This window comes from Mesoplodon densirostris, chromosome 14 (assembly GCF_025265405.1).
Source record: "Mesoplodon densirostris isolate mMesDen1 chromosome 14, mMesDen1 primary haplotype, whole genome shotgun sequence".
Classification (NCBI taxonomy): Eukaryota; Metazoa; Chordata; class Mammalia; order Artiodactyla; family Ziphiidae; genus Mesoplodon; species Mesoplodon densirostris.
This window is the reverse complement of record NC_082674.1, coordinates 20,978,356-21,002,204: the sequence shown is the minus strand read 5'-3', so window position 1 is coordinate 21,002,204 and position 23,849 is coordinate 20,978,356. Positions and strand designations below refer to the sequence as shown.

At 54.6% G+C, this 23,849-nt stretch overlaps 1 protein-coding gene across 3 annotated transcripts in view; it reads left to right on the top strand.

The window, feature by feature from the left end:
- OTOF (otoferlin) overlaps positions 1–23,849 on the top strand; it is a 90,164-nt gene that overhangs the window by 50,969 nt on the left and 15,346 nt on the right. For all 3 annotated transcript variants that reach the window (XM_060116656.1, XM_060116654.1, XM_060116655.1), the window contains 19 exons: positions 1,086–1,212; positions 1,685–1,739; positions 7,756–7,887; positions 12,261–12,323; positions 12,751–12,835; positions 15,505–15,664; positions 16,536–16,722; positions 17,145–17,331; positions 18,727–18,950; positions 19,414–19,522; positions 20,049–20,235; positions 20,365–20,485; positions 21,046–21,146; positions 21,264–21,354; positions 21,517–21,633; positions 21,912–22,064; positions 22,389–22,578; positions 22,661–22,785; positions 23,142–23,276. In XM_060116656.1, coding sequence (XP_059972639.1) covers positions 1,086–1,212; positions 1,685–1,739; positions 7,756–7,887; positions 12,261–12,323; positions 12,751–12,835; positions 15,505–15,664; positions 16,536–16,722; positions 17,145–17,331; positions 18,727–18,950; positions 19,414–19,522; positions 20,049–20,235; positions 20,365–20,485; positions 21,046–21,146; positions 21,264–21,354; positions 21,517–21,633; positions 21,912–22,064; positions 22,389–22,578; positions 22,661–22,785; positions 23,142–23,276 — 2,549 coding nt within the window. The remainder of the gene's footprint in view (positions 1–1,085; positions 1,213–1,684; positions 1,740–7,755; positions 7,888–12,260; positions 12,324–12,750; positions 12,836–15,504; positions 15,665–16,535; positions 16,723–17,144; positions 17,332–18,726; positions 18,951–19,413; positions 19,523–20,048; positions 20,236–20,364; positions 20,486–21,045; positions 21,147–21,263; positions 21,355–21,516; positions 21,634–21,911; positions 22,065–22,388; positions 22,579–22,660; positions 22,786–23,141; positions 23,277–23,849) is intronic.

The following is a 23,849-nucleotide window of genomic DNA, read 5'->3' as shown; positions in this document are numbered from 1 at the left end:
AGGGAATAACAAAACAAAAAAAGAAGAAGAAGAAGAAAGTTATTTGGCCAATTCCCTATTTCTGGGGGAAAATCAGAGTCCTGAGAATGCTTGCTCTGTGGCAGGACTCGCTCTCCTGCCTTTTCCCCGTGACCTCTCACGAGGCTGCAGGGACGGCCCTGGGGGAGACAGGCAGGGTGGGTCCTGGAAGACTGGAGTGGCCTGTAGCACTGGTGCCACCGGAGCAGCAGGCTGGGGAGGGCGCAAGACAGCTATTTAAGAGGAGGCAGTGAGTACAGTTGGAATACAGGGGAGAAATGAAGTGTATTAGGGGAGCTGTGTGTAGCTTTCTAACCCAGGTCTGTAGATCACACACCCATCCTCGGGGCTCCTGGCTTCCCTCCCCAGCATCCCCTGTGTGGCCCACTGGCCCCAGAATCTCTCTCTTTGTCTTCTGCCCCCGTGCGAATGCCAGCTGTGCCTTTTGCCTTCCTAGATTGAAGAGGGTAGAGCTGCCGGCTGAGACTCAAACCCACCATCCTTGGGTGGCTTCTCAGAACCGTCATTCCTTCATCTCATTGGATTAATACACATCAGTACAGGGTTAGGTTCTGAATTCCATCAGCTGTTTTACATGGATAAGTTCCTTCCTAAGCCTCCGTTTCTTCATCTGGTTACATGAGAATAGTGCGTATCTTGCCAGGCTGTGACTATGAGGATTATGAGGACTAAAGACATATGTATAACGTGCCTGGCATTGTGCCTGGCACATAATAACCACTCAGTAAATGGTAGCTACTGGTACAGGAGGTACATAAGTATGTATTATTTTATTCCTGACCTTCTTCCACGAAGGATATTCAGTGCTTGCATAAGTGAGTTACATTCAATTAAAATTAAAAAGCAAGACCAGGTGCAATTTCAGTTAAAATCAGAGATCACGATTAGGCTAGAAACACCGCAGATATGCAGACCATAACATTCTAAGCAGATGCTACCAAGTAAACCTGGAATTTGACTCAGCTTCCTGGATGGCAAAGCAAAAAGGGAAATACAGTCACTATCCCACCATCTAGCCCACCTAACCGGCCCTCCCTCTTCCCCAGATGAACCGGCAGTACTGGAGATGGAGGACTTTGACCGCCTGGCCATTCGGCTGCGGGATGGGCTGGATCCTGACTCCGTGTCACTAGCTTCCGTCACAGCTCTCACCACCAACGTCTCCAACAAGCGGTGAGTGGGCAGGAACCCCACAGCCCCAGTTGCCTCCACCAGGTCAGGCAGGACCCAGCTTGCTATGTTTGGAATTTGGGTGGGGAAGAATCAGTGCCCATGGACAGCTCCTTCCTAACCCTGCCCCTTTCTTCTTTTCCTGGATGTCTCCCTCACCTCTCCCCCTGCAAAGGCAGGAGCCTGTCCCCAGGTCATTCAACACCTCCGGGCAAAGGGAAATCACGGAGCTGCCCAGCCCACACTTGAACCTGTTGACCTAATGTCTGTCTACCTATCACTTCTGCCATTGGTTAGTCCTCTGTATTGGAGCCTCTGAGAACAACTGATCCCCATTCTGTTTGGCAGTCCTGGAGTGTCTGAAGATCATGATTCTGTCCTTCTGCCCTTCTCCAAGGTCTAACCACTGCCAGTGCCCTCCTCCCCTGCAAGCAGTCCCCTTACACCCAGCCTGACAGTACATTCTCCTCCTCAGATCCAAGCCAGACATTAAGATGGAGCCAAGTGCCGGGCGGCCCATGGATTACCAGGTAGGTGGGGCAGCTAGAGGCCTCATGCCTTTCCGACTCTGTCTAGTGGGGGGTTCTGGCCAGATGTGCGTTATAGACTCTGTGAAGGCATGGATCTGAGGGTCATAGAGAACCACAAGCTGAATATATGTTACCAAAGTAAGCTTGTTCCTGGAAAGCACTCACAGCAGTGTCATAAGTAGAGAAGTACAGACCCAAAGAGCAGCTTGAGAGCTCTGCTTATGCTGGTCAAAGCCCTCCTAGGATTTTGTAACGGTCTTTATAAAGTGAGAGGGACCTGGAAAAACCATAAAAAGACCAAAGAGCATCCCAAAAAAAATTTTTAAATAAGTGTCTCTGAAGAAAGATATTTTGGTGTGTTTTTTTAAATTGTTGCTTTGTATTATTTTGATGCTGGAAGTAATGTCAATCCTGGCTGTCTATAGATGCTGAGAATGTGGGTGTTTTTTTCTTCTTTTTGCTTCTCTGTATTTTCTGAAATTAACACTTAATTTTTTTATTTGTATGTTTCTAAAACTGGAGACCAAATGGCTGAGATAGGGAGAGATTTGCAGCTATAAGATTGCTAATGTGGCCACAGTGCAGGCAGGATGGGGCATGAGCATGGCTGGGAATTGCGGGGAGAGGGCCACATGAACAGCAGGACCCAGTGCAGCCCTCCCAGCCTGGGGCCTCATCCTCAGCTTTGCAGGGCCAGACCCTCAATTTTGTCTCAGAGTTGATCAGAGCCTGAGAGACTGAGTTACACTAACATAACTCACGATAGGCTAATGTACAAGCCGGAAGTACCTAGTACTTATTTATAAACTGCAAACAAGAAGGGCCCAAGGACCACGAATTCCTCTGGACCCTTCATTAGGAGCTATCAAGACCCAGTTGTAGGTGAAAAGACTGCTGGGCATTCCTAGGATTTAGTGAGTGTGCTGGCTGGTTGGGAGGGCATAGCCTTCAGGAGACCTCACCTGACTGCCACTGCACTTCCTGCCTAGGTCCAGCACCAGGCCCCAGAATCAGAGCAAACCCTTCTCCCGGGTTAGGGCTTTATCTTTGATGCCCATTTCCCAGGCCCCATGCTCCCTTCTTTAAGGACAGCCCACCTCACCTCACTCAGGTGATAATATTGAGGACTTGACACCAGCTTTCTTTGTATCAGGTACATCTGGTCATATTTCCTCAAGGATGCACCTTGTCTCTCTGAATCCTTGCTTCAGTTTGTTTTCATCCAGTCAGTGACCATCTTCCCAGGGGCTTGAAAAATAACCCCAGGCAGTGTCAAGTGGACCTGCCCCTGTGGATTCAGACAACCTCACACCACTGGGCTCCTTGGAGGTTTGGGAATGTCACCTCCTCACCTCTCTGCCAAAACCCAAGCACAGAATGTCCTAACACTTCTGAGGGCTTTTGCAGGAAGCTCGGCTCAGGGCTTTACTCCTCTGTGTCCTGAGAAGAGAAAAACTTCCAAAGAACAAAGACCCCATAGTCAGATACCGTTCCATCTACAGTGTCACGAGCCCGCCATGTAAAGGCACATAGAAAATGGTGCCATCCTTATTGTTGCTGCTAATGTAACTGTTATGTTTTTGAAGGTTTACTATGTGCCAGGCACTAGGCTAGGTAGGTATGTTTTCCATTTAAGTTAAGGTAATCTTAACAACCACCCAAATATAGGTATTACTGTATTTCATAGGCGAGAAACTGAGGCCCAGGGTGGGTAAGGAGCTTGCCCCAGGTCACACAGTTATTCAAAGCTAGAAACAGGGTTCAGACTTGAGGGTGTCCTACCCCATAGTCAGAGCAACTAATTTCTCTCTAATTAAGCCTTTTGAACAGTCTCTCCCTCTGGTCCCTGTTCATCTTTAGCTTACTACCTGCTGCATGTTTTCAAAAGCTCTTTCAAACCACTTCCTAACAGAGACTTTTATTAAGTGGACCAGACAGTCAGCCTCCAAAGACTTTGTACACATTCTGAACTGAACAAGACAGTTGTATTGGACCTGGTAACACAGTATTCCCTGACAGGTTGATTCACATCTCAACTGTAAGTGTTAACACACTTGGAGAGAGAGCTGAGGATGCAATGTGAGGACTGCAAATGTGGAATTATTCTTGCTTTCAATAAGTACAATGTATAAAGCAAGAAAACCTATCAGAAGGACTTCACTCTCTTGGAGAACTTGGCTTTGCTGAGTTAGAAAGACCTCAGCCAGAGGCACTTAGCTGAACTCAGATTCAGGAAGGATCCTCAGGGCTCAGAACCATCCTAAAGATTGGGTAGCACTGAAAGGAGGTCCCAAGGTGAAAAGACCACGGTGTACTCAGGCCCTTTGTTTCTCCTGTTTAGAATGCATGTAATGTGAAAACCCTTTCCTGATTATTGGCATCTCAAAGCAAGAAGCTGCAGCTTCCTCCCTGTGGATATGCAGTTTCCCCATCAGAGTGGGCAAAGCTTGGTGCTTGGCACTTGGCAGGGATGTTCTTGGCGGGTCACAGAGTCTTGAGTCTCTTCTCTACCCTCTTTTCCTGCCACCAAGACCATATACATTTTCACCTCCAAACATCTCTCCAGTTTTCACCTCCACGTCATTTATCCAGCTCAAGTGCAATATGGCAGCCACTTCCTATCTGATCTCCCTGCTCTCATATTGCCCCCTCCACTCCATGCTCTACGCCACCACTGGAGTGATCTTCTCAAAATGCACAACTGGTCATGTCACATCTCTGTCACCTGGAGACGAGGGAACATAAAGGATGTTTCAGAAGAGCAGTACTAAAGGGTCCACCACCTCTCATCTCCAGCTCCCAGCCATGTTCTTGCTTCCTGATCAGATCCTTCAGAAGCAGGTCACAAAGCACCATGACTCTTGGGTTCTCCCAGGACAGAGGTATAGATTTACACTCAGCAGTGTTCCTTGCGATGAGTTTCATGAAGTCACCTGGGGATTATGTCCCTTATCTTGGAAGGAGAGGATGGAATAGTCAGTCACCAAAAGAGTTTCCCTGGGGGCTTCCCTGGTGGTGCAGTGGCAGTGGTTGAGAGTCCGCCTGCCGATGCAGGGGACACGGGTTTGTGCCCCCGTCCGGGAAGATCCCGCGTGCCGCGGAGCGGCTGGGCCCGTGAGCCATGGCCGATGAGCCTGTGCGTCCGGAGCCTGTGCTCCGCAACAGGAAAGGCCGCAGCAGTGAGAGGCCCACGTACTGCAAAAAAAAAAAAAAAAAAAGAGTTTCCCTGGTCAGCTGGTCAGTTGGTCCCTTAGTGGCTCTATTTGCCTCCCCATCCTCCATCGTGGAAAGATGGAGTCCTCTGCTGATGACTGAAATCCCCTTCTTCATAGTTCAATGTTTTGTTTTTTTAATTTCAAGTCCAAATGATACATTCCCCTCCATAGAGCACTGGCGGGGGGCGGGGGGGTGGCGAGCAGGACTGGCATTCTCCTCTCCCACCAACACCAGGCCGCGTCCTCCTTTGTGCGCTCTCAGGCTACCCCTCAGGCCACCCTTCGGCCTGCAAAGAGCACGCACTGGAGCCCCCTCCCCCTGCCCCACCCTGTTCTCCTTTCAGCCCTGTGCCCTCCTCTCCCTACCTGCTTCCCGCCTGGTGTCAGAGTTTCCAGCTAGGGTCGTCCACCATCACTGGCTCTGCTCAGTGGAAGAAGGTGGGAACTCTGGGTCCTGAAAAGGAGCAGGGGACAAAAAGGCTATCATTACGGCTGAGTCCCTGGGTGAAAAACATAAAAACCAGCCAACCTCTCACACTGCAAAAGTTAATCTCCTGATGGCATATCTTTACTACCTTATTAGACCAAAACTGTGTTTGTCTACTTCCCATTCTTGAGTTACAGAAAATCTTTTTTTTTTTTTTAATGGAGGAAAAGGGATGGATTCGTTTTGGGAAAGAAATGAGCTCTTAAAAAATCTTTGGTATAAAGTTTCATAGAGCTTAAAACTCTATAAACTCCTACGCAAAGAATGTTCTGGAAGGACTTCTAGTGTCTGTTTACTCTCTTCACAGTAAACTTCTCAGAGCTGGCTCTACTTCCCTTTTAGCTCCCTGAAGAAACAATGATTATTGAACTCCTTCAGAGCTCCAGATTCTCAGCTCCATTCCATTTGGAACCTCATTCCACATAGAAATGCTTGTTTTTATAGTTCAAGTATTACTTCAATTAGTAAATGTTCAGTTTCCAGTTCTATATACTCGCTTGGTAACGTTCTCGTTGTCATCAGGGTTTTTATTTTTTTAACATCGTTACTTTTGTTGTGTGGATTTTTCTTGGCCTCCGGATATTTATAAGATACATAAATATCTGATGGACACAGTGGATGATAATTTTCATGGCTATTCTTTTTCATGAAAAGGGAGAATGATTCTCTTGAGTAAAATCATATTTAGTAGTCGCATCAAAGCACAGCAATTAAAATACCAACTCTCCAAGATGAGAATCGTAAAAAGCAACTCATACAGTTTCATTGGAAGAGTGCTGAGGTAAATGCGAATACTATCTCAACATAAGCCATTTTGTTAAAATGCAAGTTCAAGAGACTTAAATGAAACAATATTAAGCGTCATACACGACCCTATCTGTTTGGGACACCAGCCATTTAACTGAAAGTAAATTCTATTTGAGAAGCCATTTATAACAAGAGCTCACATTTCTTAGACCTGTCTACTGTTTATGAAGCACTTTGATGCACATTATCTCATTCAACCCTCACACAAACTTATAGATAGGTAGCGTCTTCCACTCATAGCTGAGAAAACTGAGGCTCAATGCCATTCCAGCAACCCGAGTCTGTGCCTCTTCCTATTTATCATGGCCCACCCATGGCCACTGACACCTCCAGATCCAAAGCAAGAACTGATGGCTTACAGTGAGAGTTCAGGAAGAGTATGTGCACAAACACATACATGAACACACACACACACACACACACACGTCTCTACCTCCCTCTCTCTCTCTCTCTCTCTCTCTCTGTATATATATATATATATATATATATATATATATATATATATAAATATAAATATTTGTTGAATGGATGAACAACTGGCTTCCCAATATAGAAATAAGATTCAAGAGAGGTGGATGCCACTGAAAAAGATACAGAATGCACACAACATACATGTATCAAGGCAAAAAAGGTGTGTTCAGGTGGGCACCAAAGCCTCACTGGGCATTCAAAGAAATTAAACAAATGAAGGGGAGCCAGAAATGTAGAAAGGGAGCCAAATTCCAGAAATAAAGAAGATGTCAGGGCTTCCCTAGTGGCGCAGTGGTTGAGAGTCCGCCTGCCGATGCAGGGGACACGGGTTCGTGCCCCAGTCCGTGAAGATTCCACATGCCGCAGAGTGGCTGGTTCCGTGAGCCATGGCCGCTGAGCCTGCGCGTCCGGAGCCTGTGCCCTGCAACGGGAGAGGCCACAGCAGTGAGAGGCCCGCGTACCGCAAAAAAAAAAAAAAAAAAAAAAAGATGTCAGAGGCCTGCAGGCTTAAAATGAGAAATGCTGGAGCAGAAAATTAAATGCATATTAATGGAGACTTAGAAAGCTTAATGCCGGAGTACACAAAACCTGGGAGGTAGGTTTGCAGCCCTCGGTGAGGCAGGGCCATTGATGCCGGGGAGAACTTGAAGCACATGGAATCACCCGGGAGCTTTAAAAATATGGATGCTGGACGCCACTCCTTCCACCCCTCCCGCAAGACTGGACTGGGTTGGTCTGGAGTGTGGCCAGGGGCCTCAGGGTCTTTACCCACCATCCTTCCCCTCCCACCTGGTAATTCTGCTGCACACCTACTTGGAGGTGATCTAGCCACGCCCTTTCTTTATAAATGAGGACAGTGAGGCTTAGTGGGGGAAAGAGCCCAGGATCACCAGCGGATGTACGGCAGGCAGACTGGCACCCAAATCCGGTGCTGGCTCCCGGCACCTTCCAGCCCGCTGCCCAGGCCCCGACTCCTGCAGGACCAGATCCAACCTCACCCGCTTTCCTTCTCATTCCCCCTCTTGCCTGCCCGCAGGTCAGCGTCACGGTGATCGAGGCTCGGCAGCTGGTGGGCTTGAACGTGGACCCCGTGGTGTGCGTGGAGGTGGGCGACGACAAGAAGTACACCTCCATGAAGGAGTCCACTAACTGCCCCTACTACAACGAGGTCAGTGCCCGGGGCCCCAGGTGGGGAAGGGGCCTCCGAACCGTGGCAGAGGCTGGGCCCCGGCCCCATGGGGCCCAACAGGAGAAGCTGGGAGTCAAGGGGCACAAAGGGCTACCAGCCGGCGTAACCTTGGCCCGCCCGTTACAACCCGCAGCTGCTGAGGTGCAGGGCTGCCCGCTCTGAAGCCCCAGTCCAGATCCCAGCCAGACACAGGTCTGGCCAGGGGCCGCCCTGTGAAAGGAATAGCACCCCAGGTCCTCCTGTGCTGCTCCCAGCACCCCCTGAGGCCTGGTCCCAGATGTTTCCCAGGCCAGAGCCCCGGGGCAGGGCCGCCTCCTTCCAGCGTGCCGGGCACTCTCGTAAACATTTTTGGTGCATCAACTCTTCTGACTCTCACACTGTCAGAAGTTGTCACCATCAATCCCATCTTACCCAAGGGACATTGAAGCTCCTGGAGAAAGACCTGGCCTGGGTGCTACGTGCCAGAGTTGGGTTCTGTGTGCGCACGCTCTCTGCTCAGCTGCCACCATGGGCACCTGAACCTCTTTGGGGTCCTTCCAGACCACTGGCCGTGATGCTTGGGGAGTGAGGGGTAAAAGGCCCAGTACCCACTGCTGTTCATTGCAGCTGTTTGAGGGCACATCGAAGTTTAAGGACCTCAGAGACCTAGTTCAATCTCCCCATCTTACAGAGGAGGAGACTGAGGCCACAATATGAAAAGGGCCAAGATCACAGAGAGTCCTGTAGACAGAGCAGGGCCCAGACTGCCCTGCCTCTGCCCAGCGCTCTGTCTGCCACCTTGGATGGACACCCCAGACACAGCATCATGACTCTGGGCTCCAGGGAGGGACCCATCTTAATCAGCTCTGGGGAAGGATGCCCCTCAGATGCCTGAGCACACGTCAGACTAAGCCAGAAGTCAGCTGGGCACCCTGGCCAAACGAGGCACCTGCATCCTGTGTTTCGGTGTCTGTCCTGGGGGTGGTGAGGGCTGAGGGTGCCGCCTGCTGCTTGGAGGAGGGCATCACTTGGGAAACTGTGGGCAGCCCCAGAGTGGGCCTTCAGGAGGAAAACCCAGGCACACCTCTGCCCTTCACAGGGACCCAGGCTAAAGCCAGAGCCTGGCCGAGGTCTCCTCAATGACCACAAATGGACCCCATTCTCACAGCTGGTTTCCTGCAGGGCCACAGGGCTGGGACACTGCTGTTTCAGCACCCCCCTCAGCCCCATGCGGCAACCTTCCCAGGAGTCAGGAAATTCAGGCTCGACACCTCTGACCTTATGTCAGGACACATCCCTGACTGGAAAAACCTCCGGCCTAGATAACGTCTATTTTTCCCTAACAGATGTGGAGACAGGGCCCCATGGCCTTCCACAGTTATTTGATAGTGGTGAAGCCATGTTTGCCTGAGGGGAGGGCTCACCTTGCAGCAGGCCCACATGCCTCATGTTTCATTCAAATGGTTTCCTCCTTCCCAAGGAAACAGAGCTGTTCTCCCCATTCTGTGGCTCCTCAGCAAACTCCTACTCACCCTGCAGAGCCCAGCTCAAATGTCCTTGCACTGAGTAGCCTTCCCTGCACTCTCTAGGTCAGAGGTCAGGGCATTCCTCTTTCTCTGACAATAACATCCCCAAGTTGCAGTTGGTTCTTCACGTCTAACCCGGGAGGCTCCCAGTCTCCTGCATCGCTGTAGCCCAGCCCAGGGCCTGCCATGTACCTAGAGGGCTTTGGTAACACTTTGCTGAATGGATACTTGCCCAAACGAAGAAATAGACATCCGCTGGGTATCTGTTCCGCACCAAGTTCAAGCCTGGCCACAGAGCGGGTGCAAACAGCACACTTCCTAGTTCCATTTTCCAAACTCTACATTTATATCCGCTAAAACTATTTATTCCACTCATCTTGGGATCATCTTAAATTTACACCTGATCATATTTTTGTTCTTTTTCACAAACCCAAGTAACTCTGATTTATTCAATTTCTGTTTCCTCTAAACCAGAGTTTCTCAAACTCAGCACTGTGGCTACTTTGGACCAGGTAATTCTTTGTTGTAGGGGACTGTCCTGTGCATTGTCGGATATTGAGCAGCATCCCTGGCTTCTACCCACTAGATAGAAGCAATCCTCCAATAGCAATCCTCCACTCAGATGTAGCAACCAAGAAGGTTTCTAGACATTGTCAAATGCCTCCCGTGAGTTAAAATCGGCCCCAGTTGAGAACCAGTGCTCTAAACTATCTTCCCATGATCCCTCCCAGCCCCAAAGCTAGAATTTTCTTTCCCTTTTCTTCTCTTCCTTTTATACTATCCCCCTGGTCCCAGGGGTGTGCTGCTTTCCACTAATTCTCTGAGTTGATGGGAACCTACCTTTGGTTCCACTAAACACAATAGAGGGAGGTGAGAACAACCAACATCACTTAGATTTCTAAGTCATTACAAAAGGGAAATATGTTCAGGAAATACAAGGAACATGACCACAGACAGCTCAGAGTTCTAGCTTAGTTAGCTTGCTCTCCTAGGGCTGACACAGCTCTGTGGCACCTGGCCTGGCCTTGACCCTCCTGCCTGGCTCTGGACCTGTCTTCCTGTGAAGGGAGGCTCATAACCATCACCCCCATCCCCAGAACAACCTGACCATCCACAGACCAGGCCAAGATCTTTTCTCGGCGCATCCGGTCCCAGACACTGTCGTCTTCCTTCTGCCTAAAACCACCTCCCCCCTTGCCTTGAATCCTTCTCTTTCTATATCCCAAAGAATCTACCATTATATCATCCACTCAGCATCACCAACTCTGCCTTTGCTTTTCTTTGGACTCCTCTTTTGTCTATAAGGCATTTCACTGTAGCACATTCTAAGCACAACTATGAAGAACCATTATGATCAAGGACAGGAACTAGAAGCCTATCATCTCTCTATCCATCTACCTATCCATGCATCCATCTATCTATCTATCCACCTAGCTATGCCTTTCCTCAGTCCCACATACCTCCTAGTGACCATCACTTCCTCACCTGAATCCCTGCACTCATTTCTGCCCCCCATCTTTCCTGAAACTGCCCTTCTTCAGACATCAAGGACCTCACTGTCCCTAAGTTCAACATCCACCATTCCTCCCTCTCCCTGGACTGCCCCGGTCCTTCCATCCTCTCACCGCCCCCCACCCTGGGGACCTCTCCTGCCACTCGCCTGCCTTCCCCTCTCTCCAGCACCTCTCCTCACTGCCTTTCTTGGCATCACTCCCTGTGCCCACTGCTGAAGTGCTGCTGCTTCTTGGAGCCCTGTCCTGGGCCTGCTTCCTTCCTACTGTCCTTCCTTCTCTCCCTGGGTATCTCCCCAGCCTCAAGGCGTCGGTTACCATCTGCGTGTCTAGATGCCTGTACCACCCACCTCTCCAGAGCTTCAGTCCCCCGTGACCAGCAGCAGCTGGGCATAGTGCTCCGTAGCACTTGGTATTCATTGTGCAGTGGCCGTGTGCATGCCTGGGTTGAATGCTTGACCCAGGTCATCTCATTTAGATTCCGAACCACGCCTCCCAGCAACCCCGTGAATGCTGCCCCGGAGCAGTTCCACATGGCGGCCCTGACTCGTTATCCCCGCGTCACAGAGGTGTAAACTGAGGCTCAGGAAGGGAGGTGATTGGAGCAACAGTAAAAGCTCAGTCTTTCTGGCTGTAAAGCTGGCGCTGTTACCCACAAGGCTCTAGTGTGAGCCTCCAGCAGCCAGGAGCAGATTCTCATTTACTCCAAGCTCTTCGGCAAACTTTCTTCCATCTCCCTGCCCACAAGTTCACCAAAACAGGGGGCCTTCTGCTCGCTGTCCACACCCTCGTTCCCGGCGCCTGCACACCGAGGCCGGGACAGATGGGTGGGCCCTGCAACTGTGAGTGGCAGCTCCCAGCCAGAGAGGACAGGTCGCACCCACAGCACTTACATTTAAAGCAGATTAAGTGCATCCGTTCTAAATTCTAAGGCTCAGCTTAGTTTACATTTAAACACCTCCAAACTTGGGGTGCATCTTCTAGGCAGCATTGTGGTTTAATGGTGATGTCTGTGGGACCCATATAACCACAGCGTGTCTTACAGTATCTTACATGTATCTCATCAAGCCTCATAACAAGACTCTGAGGGGGGGGCATCATTACCCCCGTTTGACAGCTCAGGAAGCTGAGGTTCAGAAGATGTGTTGCTCAAGACCACATGACTCCCAGCTCCCCCGGGGTCAGGGGGGACCAGTGGTTGCCCCTCCCGCTCATCCAGACCTTGGGGCTCAAGGGAAGTGGCCGGGGTGCAGACAGGCACTGTCAGGAAGGAGGTGCCCGGCATTTAGCCTCTGCCCTCCAAGTGACAGCAAGTCTGGGTCCTTCCGCCTTCCAGTACTTCGTCTTCGACTTCCATGTCTCTCCTGACGTCATGTTCGACAAGATCATCAAGATCTCGGTGAGTGGGGGGCAGTCCCCGGCAGGCGGGGCTCTTAGCTCAAACGGCACCTCTGTGCAAACTTGAAAAGGGTACCCCCTCTGGGCGGGCCAACCATAAAAAGGCAGACCCGCACCCAGACACACAGCCGGGCAAGTGGGGCACAGGCTGGATGTGGGCCCCTCTCACCCCGTTAGCCAGATCCTTCTGTCGAGTGTACAACCTGCTCACGCATACCTGGCAGCCAGCAAGGCACAGGCGAGGCAGCAGAGGCTGATACTAAGCCTCAGAGAGCCGCCCCTGCCCTGCCAGACGCCCTCCTGCTTCACCTGAAGCTCACATCCCCAGCAAGAGTGACATGGCACCACTATCAGTCAGCCCTTCCCCGCCCCACGGAAAGCCTCAGCCCCATCCCGCCTGACTGGTGACTGGTGGTTCTGCCCGGAAGGTGATTCACTCCAAGAACCTGCTGCGCAGTGGCACCCTGGTGGGCTCCTTCAAAATGGACGTGGGGACCGTGTACTCCCAGCCGGGTGAGTAGCTGCACAGCCGGTCAGCTCCAGGAGCCCGGGACACGCAGTGCCTCCCACCCTGGCGGGCCCTGGGCTCAGGTGAGGCCTTGAGTGCTCACGGTCTTCAGGTGTGCAGAGCGATGGGGTGCCCAGCCTGCATACACTCGCAGTGACCACCTGCGCCCAGTCGGCGGGGCTCACGGGAGGCCTGAAGACTCGGCAGCATGGCCCCCTTTTACAGCTGGGGGGCCTGGGCGCCAGAGAAGTGCCGGGGCTTCCCTGGTCACCCAGCTGGTCTACAGTGAGGTCAGGCCGTGTGACTCCAGAGTCCCTACTGAGCCACGCTGTCCTCAACACCCAATGCTTGGGGCAGTCTCTGAGGGACACTGTGCCCTGAAAACACCTTCACTGACCATCCGTCCAGGGACCCAGGCTGCCTGAGAACAGCCGCGTGGGCTATCTGCTCAGCAGCTCTGGGGGAACCCATACGCCAACACCGCGTGGGGTTAGTGAGGGAACCCCAAGCCGTGGCCCAGAGGGCTGGTGAGGGTTGGACCAGACAGAGAAGGTGCCTCAGCCTGACAGACAACACTCACCACACGGCCAGCTTGGGAACCACGGGCAGACAAGCTGGCACTGGGCCCCACCCATGTCCCTGAAGTGAACCCGCCACTCGGGTACAGTAAGGACCCCATGAGGCCCTCTGACAGTGACAATACAATTCCACCCAGACAATCACATTTGACCCTCACAAAACAGTGAGGGAGACATCAGCATTCCTTCCCATTCTACAGACGAGATAAATGAGGCTAAAAGAAGTTGTGTCTCAGAGATGCCACTAAACTATTAGGTTGAACAAATTGGGGATTCCTTATGTTCAACCTAGTAGACACTTGGCTGGTGCACATAACTATGACTCAGACCAGGAAATCTAAGCTGAAAACCCAAGATTATACACATAAGAATCACAAAATCATAGAACATTCAAGCTTGAAGAGACCTTAAAAACATCTAGTCCAATCTCTGTCTGAAGGAACAGAAAGAAAAAATCCATTCGCTCTTCAAATAGCCTTTAACTCTGAAGACAAATTGTATGTCCCTCCTGAGTCTTATTCTCTTTCCTTGCTAAATTTCCGCAGTTCATCTAACTATTCATTCACACATCTGTCCATCCACCCATATATTCTTTCACCCACCCACATATCTACCTACTCACCTGTCCGTATGTTAATCCATCCTTCTATCCATTTATCCATCTGCCATCCATCCATCCCTCTATCCATCTACCTTTTGGGCCAACCAGGCACCCTACCACCCATCTTCTACTATCCATCTCCCCATCCAGCCATCTGGCTATCTATCTGTTCATGTATCCATCCCACAAACATCCACTCTGGCAAGACCCTTGAAGCTCTGGGGCAGCCTAGGACATGGCCCCCTCCTCCTGAAATGCTCCAGTTCAGCTGACGGCCTCCAGTGACCCCTCACACACATGGCTTACTCCACTCTCACCATCCCGGTCTGTCTCTTCGGACTCTGCAATGGCGTTATCTCTCCGGAGACACAGTTGGCCTGGCCTATCCCCAAACAGGCCCATTTCTGCACACAGTCCTAAACACATCTCACAGAACCGAATGGGGACAGAGGCTTGCTGGCAACAGGTCTGAACCATAGTAGAAGTTGAAAGAGGAGGGAGGGGAAGAGGAAATGTCTGAGTCCCTGGAGATTCCAGTGCCCACACAAAATCAAGGAAGAAGATGTGCCCTCCGTACAGGCTATGCCTGCAAACAGCTTTAAAGTCAACCTGGAGGGGCAGATCCGTCCTAGAGTGGGCTCCTCCCCTGACATCTGTCCTTTCCTCCACACTGTCCTAATTCCTGGGAGTATTGGGGTGGCACCACCAGTCCCTGTCTCTAGGAGGCTTTCAGTCTGAAACTGGAGACAGACAATAAGTAGATAATCACAGTGACAGTGAGATAGGAGATGTGCATATGGAAAGGGGCCAGGATCAGCTCTTCTGAGGAAGTCAGGGAAGGCTGCATGGAAGAGGAAGCACATGAACAAAATGATTAGAAGTGTGAATAGGCAGGTGGAGGGTTGGGGTGGGGGGCAGAAGGATGGGGGCATTCCAAGCTCAAAGAACTGCAGCCACAAAGACATGGGGGTATGAAACAGCAATATGAATTACTCAGAGAGGGGTAAACAGCTTTGCTTGCAGGAGCACGGGGTGGGGAGGGGTGGGCGGGTGGAGGGTGAAGACTGCGCGCTGGGGAGAGCTGTATCAGGAGACCCCACAGGGGATGCTGAGGTCTGTGGTCTTTCCCCCAAGTACTGGGAAGCCTCAGGTGGGTGTGAAATGGGGAGTGAGAGAGGGAGGGCCTCTTTGAGGGCTCTGTCTGGCAGCTGCATGGTGGTTGACTGCATGGGTTGGGGGCAGGAGGGCTGCAGGCAGAGAAACCAATTAGGAGGCTCCTCTGTTTGAAGCCACGCCACACGCCTGGGTGCATGGCCAGGGGTGGGGCCTTGCCTCGGCCGCCCTTGCTCGGGGACCTCTGTCTCCCTGGCCAAGAGGCAGGCAGAGCTGTGGCCCCAGGGCCCCGAGACCTGATGACCTGGGCTCCGCGGCCTGCCCCGAGGACAGGTGCCGCCCCGGGCAGGCCAGCAGGTGCAGCCCCTTCTCGCCACTGCAGAACACCAGTTCCACCACAAGTGGGCCATCCTGTCGGACCCCGACGACATCTCTGCGGGGCTGAAGGGCTACGTGAAGTGTGACGTCGCTGTGGTGGGCAAGGGGGACAACATCAAGATGCCCCACAAGGCCAACGAGACGGAAGAGGAGGACATTGAGGGGTGAGGCTCCCATCCTCCCCCAGCCCCTGGAGACCGGGCCCAGCCCTTCCTGGAACACCAAGGGAGCCCCCAGGGTGGACTTTGCCCAGAGATCTCACCCTCCATCTCCCTACCCCCATGCCCAGATGGCCCATCTCTCCCTGGAAGGACTGAGGCCAGGCCAGCCTCGGTGTCCGGGGACTCTCCTCATGGGGCAGAAAGGACTGAGGCGGGGCAGGCAGGGGTCCACAGAGGGCAGTCAAGAGTGACAGTCGTTTGACATCCAGGCTTCTGACTGTGAGAAACTTGGAAAAAAAGAGCGGAGTCCCAGAGCTGCTGGGTCTTGAGTCTACGCCCAGGACAGCAAAGAGGTTTTATTTTCTGTACCAATTCCAGGCAGCTGACAGTGGTTGTTGAGAAAGCTTCTGGGACCTCATCTGGATTCAGTGAGGAAAAGTGCAGGATCCAATGAATCATGCCTTCCATGGGCCGGCGGGGAGAGTAGGGGCCAGTTGTGAGGTTTTTGTGTAGGAGATGAAAGATGTGACACACAGCTGAGAAAACTGGATAATATTATTAAGAGTGGTCTCCCACGCTACAGTTTACAAAGTACTCGTATATTTTAACCTATTTGAGCCTTCTCATATTCTGAGAGGGAATATCATATTATTCCCATCTTAAAGGTGAGTAAACTGAGGCTTCGAGAGATGGGGAGATTTGCCCAGGATCACAAGACAGAAGGTGCCCTAAACTCCAGTGTTTTTAGTCCTAGTGTGGGCCTTCTCAGCCGTCCTTCACCTGTTGTCCTGGCCCCCAGGGGTATGTAGATGCTGAGGCAGGAGTCGAGGTGCCCAGGGCTGGCTACCACAGCCCTAGCTGTATGTGCCGGCAGGAACTTGCTGCTCCCCGACGGGGTGCCCGCCGAACGCCAGTGGGCCCGGTTCTACGTGAAGATTTACAGAGCAGAGGGCCTGCCCCGCATGAACACAAGCCTCATGGCCAACATGAAGAAGGCTTTCATTGGTGAGAACAAGGACCTGGTCGACCCCTACGTGCAAGTCTTCTTTGCCGGCCAGAAGGTATTGGGGTGCAGGAGGCTGGGGCTTGGGGTGACAGGAACCAGAGGTGCAAGGGGTTGGGTGTGAGGTCCTGGGGATGGACATGAGGCAAAATCAGAAGCCATGAGACTGGCCTTTGATCCCCTTGGTGAGTCACCTCTAGAAGTGACGAGAGAGAGATGAGGGGAGCTCCAGCTCAGAGGGGCTGGGGTGTGAGGCCAGGCTGGGCCTTAGGGATTCCTCACTGCCCCCAGGTCACCTAGAGCTGAGGGGAGGGGGGCACTGAGAGGGAGAAGAGCCAGAGAGGCTGGGGTGGGGAAGGGTGAGGAGGTAAGTACACACACACAGCACATGCACACACGTAACACACATATACACACACACAGACACACATGCACACTCATGCATGTACACAAACCCTATCCCTCACTCCCTCCCACCAGGGCAAGACTTCAGTGCAGAAAAGCAGCTATGAGCCGCTGTGGAATGAGCAGGTGGTCTTTACAGACCTGTTCCCCCCGCTCTGCAAGCGCATGAAAGTACAGATCCGGGACTCAGACAAGGTCAACGACGTGGCCATCGGCACCCACTTCATTGACCTGCGCAAGATTTCCAACGACGGAGACAAAGGTCAGCAGCAGGAGGCTGGGGGTGGGACGTGGGGCTAAGGGGTAGCGTAAATGAGACCCCCCCCATACACCACCACCATCCCGCACCTCTGCCTGAAAGGTGCCAGGCATGGTCGGGGCATTGCCAACAGCCCCCACCTCCAGGGAAGGGTGGAAACTCATGGTTCATGTCTGTACAGAGGTGCCTGGGCCCTCCTGAGCCAGGCTGCCTGGATCTGAACCCCAGCTCTGACAGTTAGAAGCTGCGTGACCTTCATACCTGTTTTCCCATCTGTAAAATGAAAATAATAGTAATCATATACATGTGTATATACATACGTATTACATATACGCGTGTAGTGCTGCCATAGTACCTGTCTACAGACTTGTAGGACCAGAGCACTGAGCTGAGTACCAGGGATCCAGAGCAAGGAGGAATCCATCTGGTCTTCACGGTGCTCCCCCGGGGATGAGGGAGACGGGTGTGCTACCAAATGCTCAAAACCTGAGACAGAAGACACAAAAGACTGCAGATTGTATGATTCCATTTGTATGAAATGTCCAGAATAGGCAAATGCAGGAAGGAGACGAGTGGTTGCCAGGAGCTGGGGGGAGGGGAACTGGGACGAGCCACTGAAAGGTATGGGGTTTCTTCTGAGGAGGATGGAAGTGTCCTGGATGGTGGCACAACATAGTAAATGCACGAAAAGCCACTGAAATGCAGACTTTAAAATGGTGAACTTTATGTTATAGGAAGAATATCTCAGTTTTTTAAATGCTATAATGTTTTTTATAAACTAGGCAGAACAGAAACCAAACAAAACTCATAAGGCAGAATTGAATCCGTGTTACACACGAGACATAACAAATCCTAATGGGAGAAAAATAGTTGGGACTAGGAATTGGGGGTACTTCGTGGAGGAAGAGCATTTAACAGGCACAGGCGGAGAGTAAGGGCCTTCGGAGAGGAGGGGAGGGGTCTGCAGAAGCAGGTGAGACCCTCGTGGCACACACGTCTGCACAGACGGCAAAGGCCTTGCTGAGGAGCTGGGGAGGTGCTGGCATCTGTCCTTCAAGTAGATCATAGACGGCCCCTGCAACAGGCACCAGGAAGCAGGGGGCACGATTTTGCTCCACAGAAATGGACGTGTGTGTATGTGGAGAGGCACGGCCAACTCAGGCTCCCGCAGAGAATAAGCAGACACACAAAAGTGCCCCATGCAAGTGACAAGGTCACTCCACAGCCAGCCCCGCGCAGCAGACACCACTCTCCCCGCAGGCCCTCTGCCGCCTCAGACATTTCCCCGAGCGAGACACGAGGTCCTCAGCTCAGCAACCAGGAGGTACAGGCCAGGAGCCCCCAAAATAGGTCCCTCCACCCGAGTGAGCCCCTCGACCCTCTGCCCCCGGTCCGCAGGCTTCCTGCCCACGCTGGGCCCCACCTGGGTGAACATGTATGGCTCCACACGCAACTACACGCTGCTGGACGAGCACCAGGACCTGAACGAGGGCCTGGGGGAGGGCGTGTCTTTCCGCGCCCGCCTCATGCTGGGCCTGGCGGTGGAGATCCTGGACACTTCCAACCCTGAGCTCACCAGCTCCACGGAGGTGCAGGTGGAACAGGCCACACCCGTCTCCGAGGTGAGGCCCCAGGGCGCTGTGCTGTCCTCCAGAGCCCCCCCACTCAACCCCCTTCCCACCACGGCAGCCTGTGCCTGGCCTCTGCCAGTGTCCCTCCTGCCTGCCTCAGGGGGCCAGACCCCAGGATGGGGCCTCCCTCCCCAGAAAGCAGGAGGACCTCTGTCCCCTTCCACTGCCTGTGCCTGTGCTCTCCCCGGAGGTCCCAAGGTGGAGCCTTGTCTCTGCCTTGTTCCTGGCCATGGCTGTCCTTGTGCTGGACATAGCAGCCCTTCCTCCAGGGACAGGCTGGAGGGCCGAAGGAATTGGGCCTTCAGTGTCGGGGCTCGTAGCTCCACAGCCGGGTAGGATGTCCCCACCATTAGCCCCAAGGGCCTGTCTGTAAGACGTAGGAGGAGGCCTGGCCCCAGACCCAACCCCCCACACCGTTAAGCTTTCCGGAGGGTTTGAACGACCTTCTCCACAGAGCTGCGTGGGGAAAATGGAAGAATTCTTTCTATTTGGAGCCCTCCTGGAGGCCTCAATGATCGACCGGAAAAATGGAGACAAGCCCATCGCCTTTGAGGTCACTATAGGTGAGAGCTGGGCTCACAGGACTGGGGGCTGCTGGGTGGTAACTGCCAAGCCCTGCTCCACAGCCCGGGGGGCGGGGCACTTTGACCACTCCCCTCGTGTGTCCTCAGGCACCCACACCACATACAGCGACTGCACCTGAGAACACACGCCCCGCAGGGTCGACCTCAGCTCCACCTAAAGGCTAGGCTGTGTTAGGGACCCGAGGAGGGAAGAAGCCCTCCCTGTAGAAGGGAGCGAGGCCCTCATGGGACTGGAGAGGAGAGAGTGGGAACACGGGCCACGTCCTGGGCTGGACCTTGAGCCCAGCGGTCATCAGGGCTCCTAGTGAGACCTCTGCAGGAGTGCAGGACACGGCCCCTTCCTCTGGCGAGTGTTCCACCGTGTCTGAGCTGGCACAGCCCTGTGAGCACCAGCCCCATTCCCTGACTCTCCCGCTTCCCTCCCACAGACCCCTGGACTGGAGGGCAGGGTGGGGCCTGGTGGGAAAAGGACTCTAAGCCCTCAGGTGCCCCCTTCTGCCTCCAGGCAACTATGGGAACGAAGTCGATGGCCTGTCTCGACCCCAGCGGCCTCGACCTCGGCCTCAGAAGGAGCCTGGGGATGAGGAGGAAGTGGATCTGATCCAGAAGTTGAGTGACGACGAGACTGACGAGGGTGGAGACCTGGCCTCAGTCTCCTCCAGCCCACCCATGCGGCCCCAGATCACCGACAGGTGAGCCGGCCAGGACAGAGGGTCCTGGGAGCCCTGCCCTCTGCCCCCCATCCTCTCATGGCCTGGCCCCGCCCCACCACTGCCTGCCTGGGTGCCCAGTCCTCAACCTCCCACCTGCTCCCACCCCAGGAACTACTTCCATCTGCCCTACTTGGAGCGCAAGCCCTGCATCTACATCAAGAGCTGGTGGCCGGACCAGCGCCGCCGCCTCTACAATGCCAACATCATGGACCACATCGCAGACAAGCTGGTCAGGGCCAGGCCATGGCGGGGAGGGGAAAGGCGGAGGGCGTGTGCGTCAGAGGGCCTCGCCCAGCTTGGACAGCTCCCTGCAACACACAAGTCCTGTCTGCCTGGCAGCATGCCGTGGGGTTGGGGGAGGAACTGCAGAATGGCCCCAGTAGAACCTGTGTTCCTGTCCCCGCCCCAGTCCCAGGAGCGGTGGAGAGCCTGAGGGCTGCCCGGAGTGGAGTCTGGGAACCCTGGCCCATCCAGCCCCGGGTTTCCCTGGAGGTGACTGGCCAACCCCTCTGTCTCTGGCCTGCACTCCCCCACCCCCTGCATCTAGCCCTGAGTTCTGTCCGACCCCTGTGGGTCCACCAGGACCACAGACTCATGGCCCAGAGGTGGCTTCTTCCTTCAGGTTCTGAAAACAGAACCTGGAAAATTTGGGTTTCCTTGTGATGGCGAGACAGTCCAGAGATGGCGCTCGTGGGAGGTCCTAGGGCACTAGCCCCTCATCCCCCTGATGCAGGGGGGAGACATTTGGGGAGGCTGAGGAGGGCTGTGGCTCACACTCCTGGTTCACAGGAAGAAGGCCTGAATGATGTACAGGAGATGATCAAAACGGAAAAGTCCTACCCTGAGCGTCGACTGCGGGGCGTCCTGGAGGAGCTGAGCTGTGGCTGCTAGTAAGTGGCAGGGCTGCCAATGGGGGGTCAGAAGTGGGGGGTTTGCAGAGAAGGAGGCATCTGCAGGCCTCCTGCTGGCGGGTGGGCTCTGCTAAGCCCTGCTTCTCCCCCTCCCAGCCGTTTCCTCTCCCTCGCGGACAAGGACCAGGGCCACTGGTCCTGCACCAGGCTGGACCGGGAGCGCCTCAAGTCCTGCATGCGGGAGCTGGTGAGGATGCGGCTGGACCACACCGGGGACGGAGGGAGGGTCTGGAGGTGAAAAGGGAGCCCGAGGTGGGGGGACATCTGTCTCTGAGGTCACAGCCCCCAGGGCCAGACCCTCCATCATGTGTCATGACCCGAGCCTCACTTACACCCCCGACCCCGGCAGGAGAGCATGGGGCAGCAGGCCAAGACCCTGCGGGCACAGGTGAAGCGGCACACGGTGCGGGACAAGCTGAGGCTGTGCCAGAACTTCCTGCACAAGCTGCGCTTCCTGGCAGACGAGGTGTGCCCCCTGCCAGCCCCAAACCAGAGTGACCCAAGGTGGCGGAAGGGGGGCTGCACAGGAGGGGTTGGACCAGACCATCCAGGAGGCCCCTCCTGCTCTGACAGCCGTTGGGGGACAGGAGAGACTAAGCCTTTCACCCTGTCCCGTGTTCTTCCCGCTGGACCGGTGGGAGGAGAAGGAAGACCCAGCGCCAGGGTCCTTTCCTCTGTGGGTTCAGGCCTGGCCAAGAGGCAGGATCTCTCCCTTACTGGGCCACCACCCCGCCCCCACCCCAGCCTCAGCACAGCATCCCCGACGTCTTCATCTGGATGATGAGCAACAACAAGCGCATCGCCTACGCCCGGGTGCCCTCCAAGGACCTGCTCTTCTCCATCGTGGAGGAGGAGCTGGGCAAGGACTGCGCCAAGGTCAAGACGCTCTTCCTCAAGGTGCCGGAAGGGGAGCAAGATTGGGGGCGGAGGGGCTGGGGTCTGCGCCTTTTCAAGGGGTCAACCTCCCCTTGGAGGGAGCAGTACCCCCACCCCTGGGTCTGGCTGGCCTGAGCTTCCGGGGTGCTCAGAGAAGAGCTGGAGAGAATAGGAAAGGGGTGGGGGGTCCCCCCAGCCCATGCCCTTCTGCACTGTGATCCGCACCACACAGCCCAGCGGGACGGCTGCGGAGGGCAGGGGCCCCTCTGCCCATGGCCTCCTCCAGCCTCCTGCCCCTTCCTCACCCCGTGGGCTCCGGCAGCTGACCCTGCACCCCCCCACCAGCTGCCAGGGAAGCGGGGCTTCGGCTCAGCCGGCTGGACGGTCCAGGCCAAGCTGGAGCTCTACCTGTGGCTGGGCCTCAGCAAGCAGCGCAAGGACTTTCTGTGTGGCCTGCCCTGCGGCTTCGAGGAGGTCAAGGCGGCCCAGGGCTCGGGCCTGCTCGCCTTCCCACCCACCAGCCTGGTTTACACCAGTGAGCGAGGACTCCCGGGCCTGGGCGGGAGGGCACCGGCGGGTGGCCTGTTCCCCGAGCCTCAGCCTGCTCCCCCCCACAGAGAAGCAGGCCTTCCAGCTCCGCGCCCACATGTACCAGGCGCGCAGCCTCTTTGCCGGCGACAGCAGCGGTCTCTCGGACCCCTTCGCCCGTGTCTTCTTCATCAACCAGAGTCAGTGCACAGAGGTGAGGCCCCCAGGGGGGAGGGCACGGCTCTGGCTTTGAGAGCACTGGAGGGGGCCTGTGAGCCTCTGGGACCTGGAGAAACAGACCAGCCAGTACCCCAGATCCTTAGAGGGAAGCCTGGCAGATAACTGCAGGCCCAGGCCACACAGAAGACAGGGAAGACATTGGCGGGGGGCTGGGAGAGAGGGTCAGGAGCAGACCTCATATCAGCCTTCATTTTAAGATTCCCAGAAGAGTCAGGGGACATGGTGCTCGTGCTCCTGCGTCCCCTGGAAACCACAGTGACTGGGGGTGACTCCTCTTCAGGTGTTGCCCACCCACCATCGCTCACCTGTGCCCCCCACTCCATGCTGCAGGTGCTGAATGAGACCCTGTGCCCCACCTGGGACCAGATGCTGGTGTTCGACAACCTGGAGCTCTATGGCGAAGCTCATGAGTTGCGGGACGACCCCCCCATCATTGTCATCGAAATCTACGACCAGGACAGCATGGTATGGGTGGGCTCTGGCACGAGGGACCACGCCTCCGCCCCCGCACTCCACCTGCGTTAGCGGCCACCTCCACAGCCCACCCCCAGAGCCCCTTGGCCAGGGTGCTTGCCGGGAAAGCTGAGAGTCTGGGCTGCTGACCAGCCCCTCCAGGAGACCCTGGGTGTCTCCTGCCCTGTCACTGCAGCCTGACCCCTTCCCAATGCTGTGGCCTCTGGGGCCTCAGGGAGGAGACAGGCCAGGGAGTCCCACCTCCCGGCACAGACAGACCAAGCTCAGACCCAGATGTGCCAGGAAAGCCTGCTGTCCCCAGCCTTCCCCCATTTGAGGGCCCCCCCACCCCTGCCCACACCTACCACAGTCAGTAACAGCCTCGTAGCTCTCCATGAGGGCTCTGGAGTAAGGGAGTGGAGGATTAGGGTGACCCCTCCAGAGCTGGGAGCCACTTACTACAAGCCACCTCGGCTACTGGGGTGCCCTGAGTGAGCTCTGGACTAGAGGTAGGAGCAGCTATTTCTAGTCCCGAGTCCTGCATCTGCCATTCATTGCCAGCATGGCCTGGAGCTGGCCCGAGAC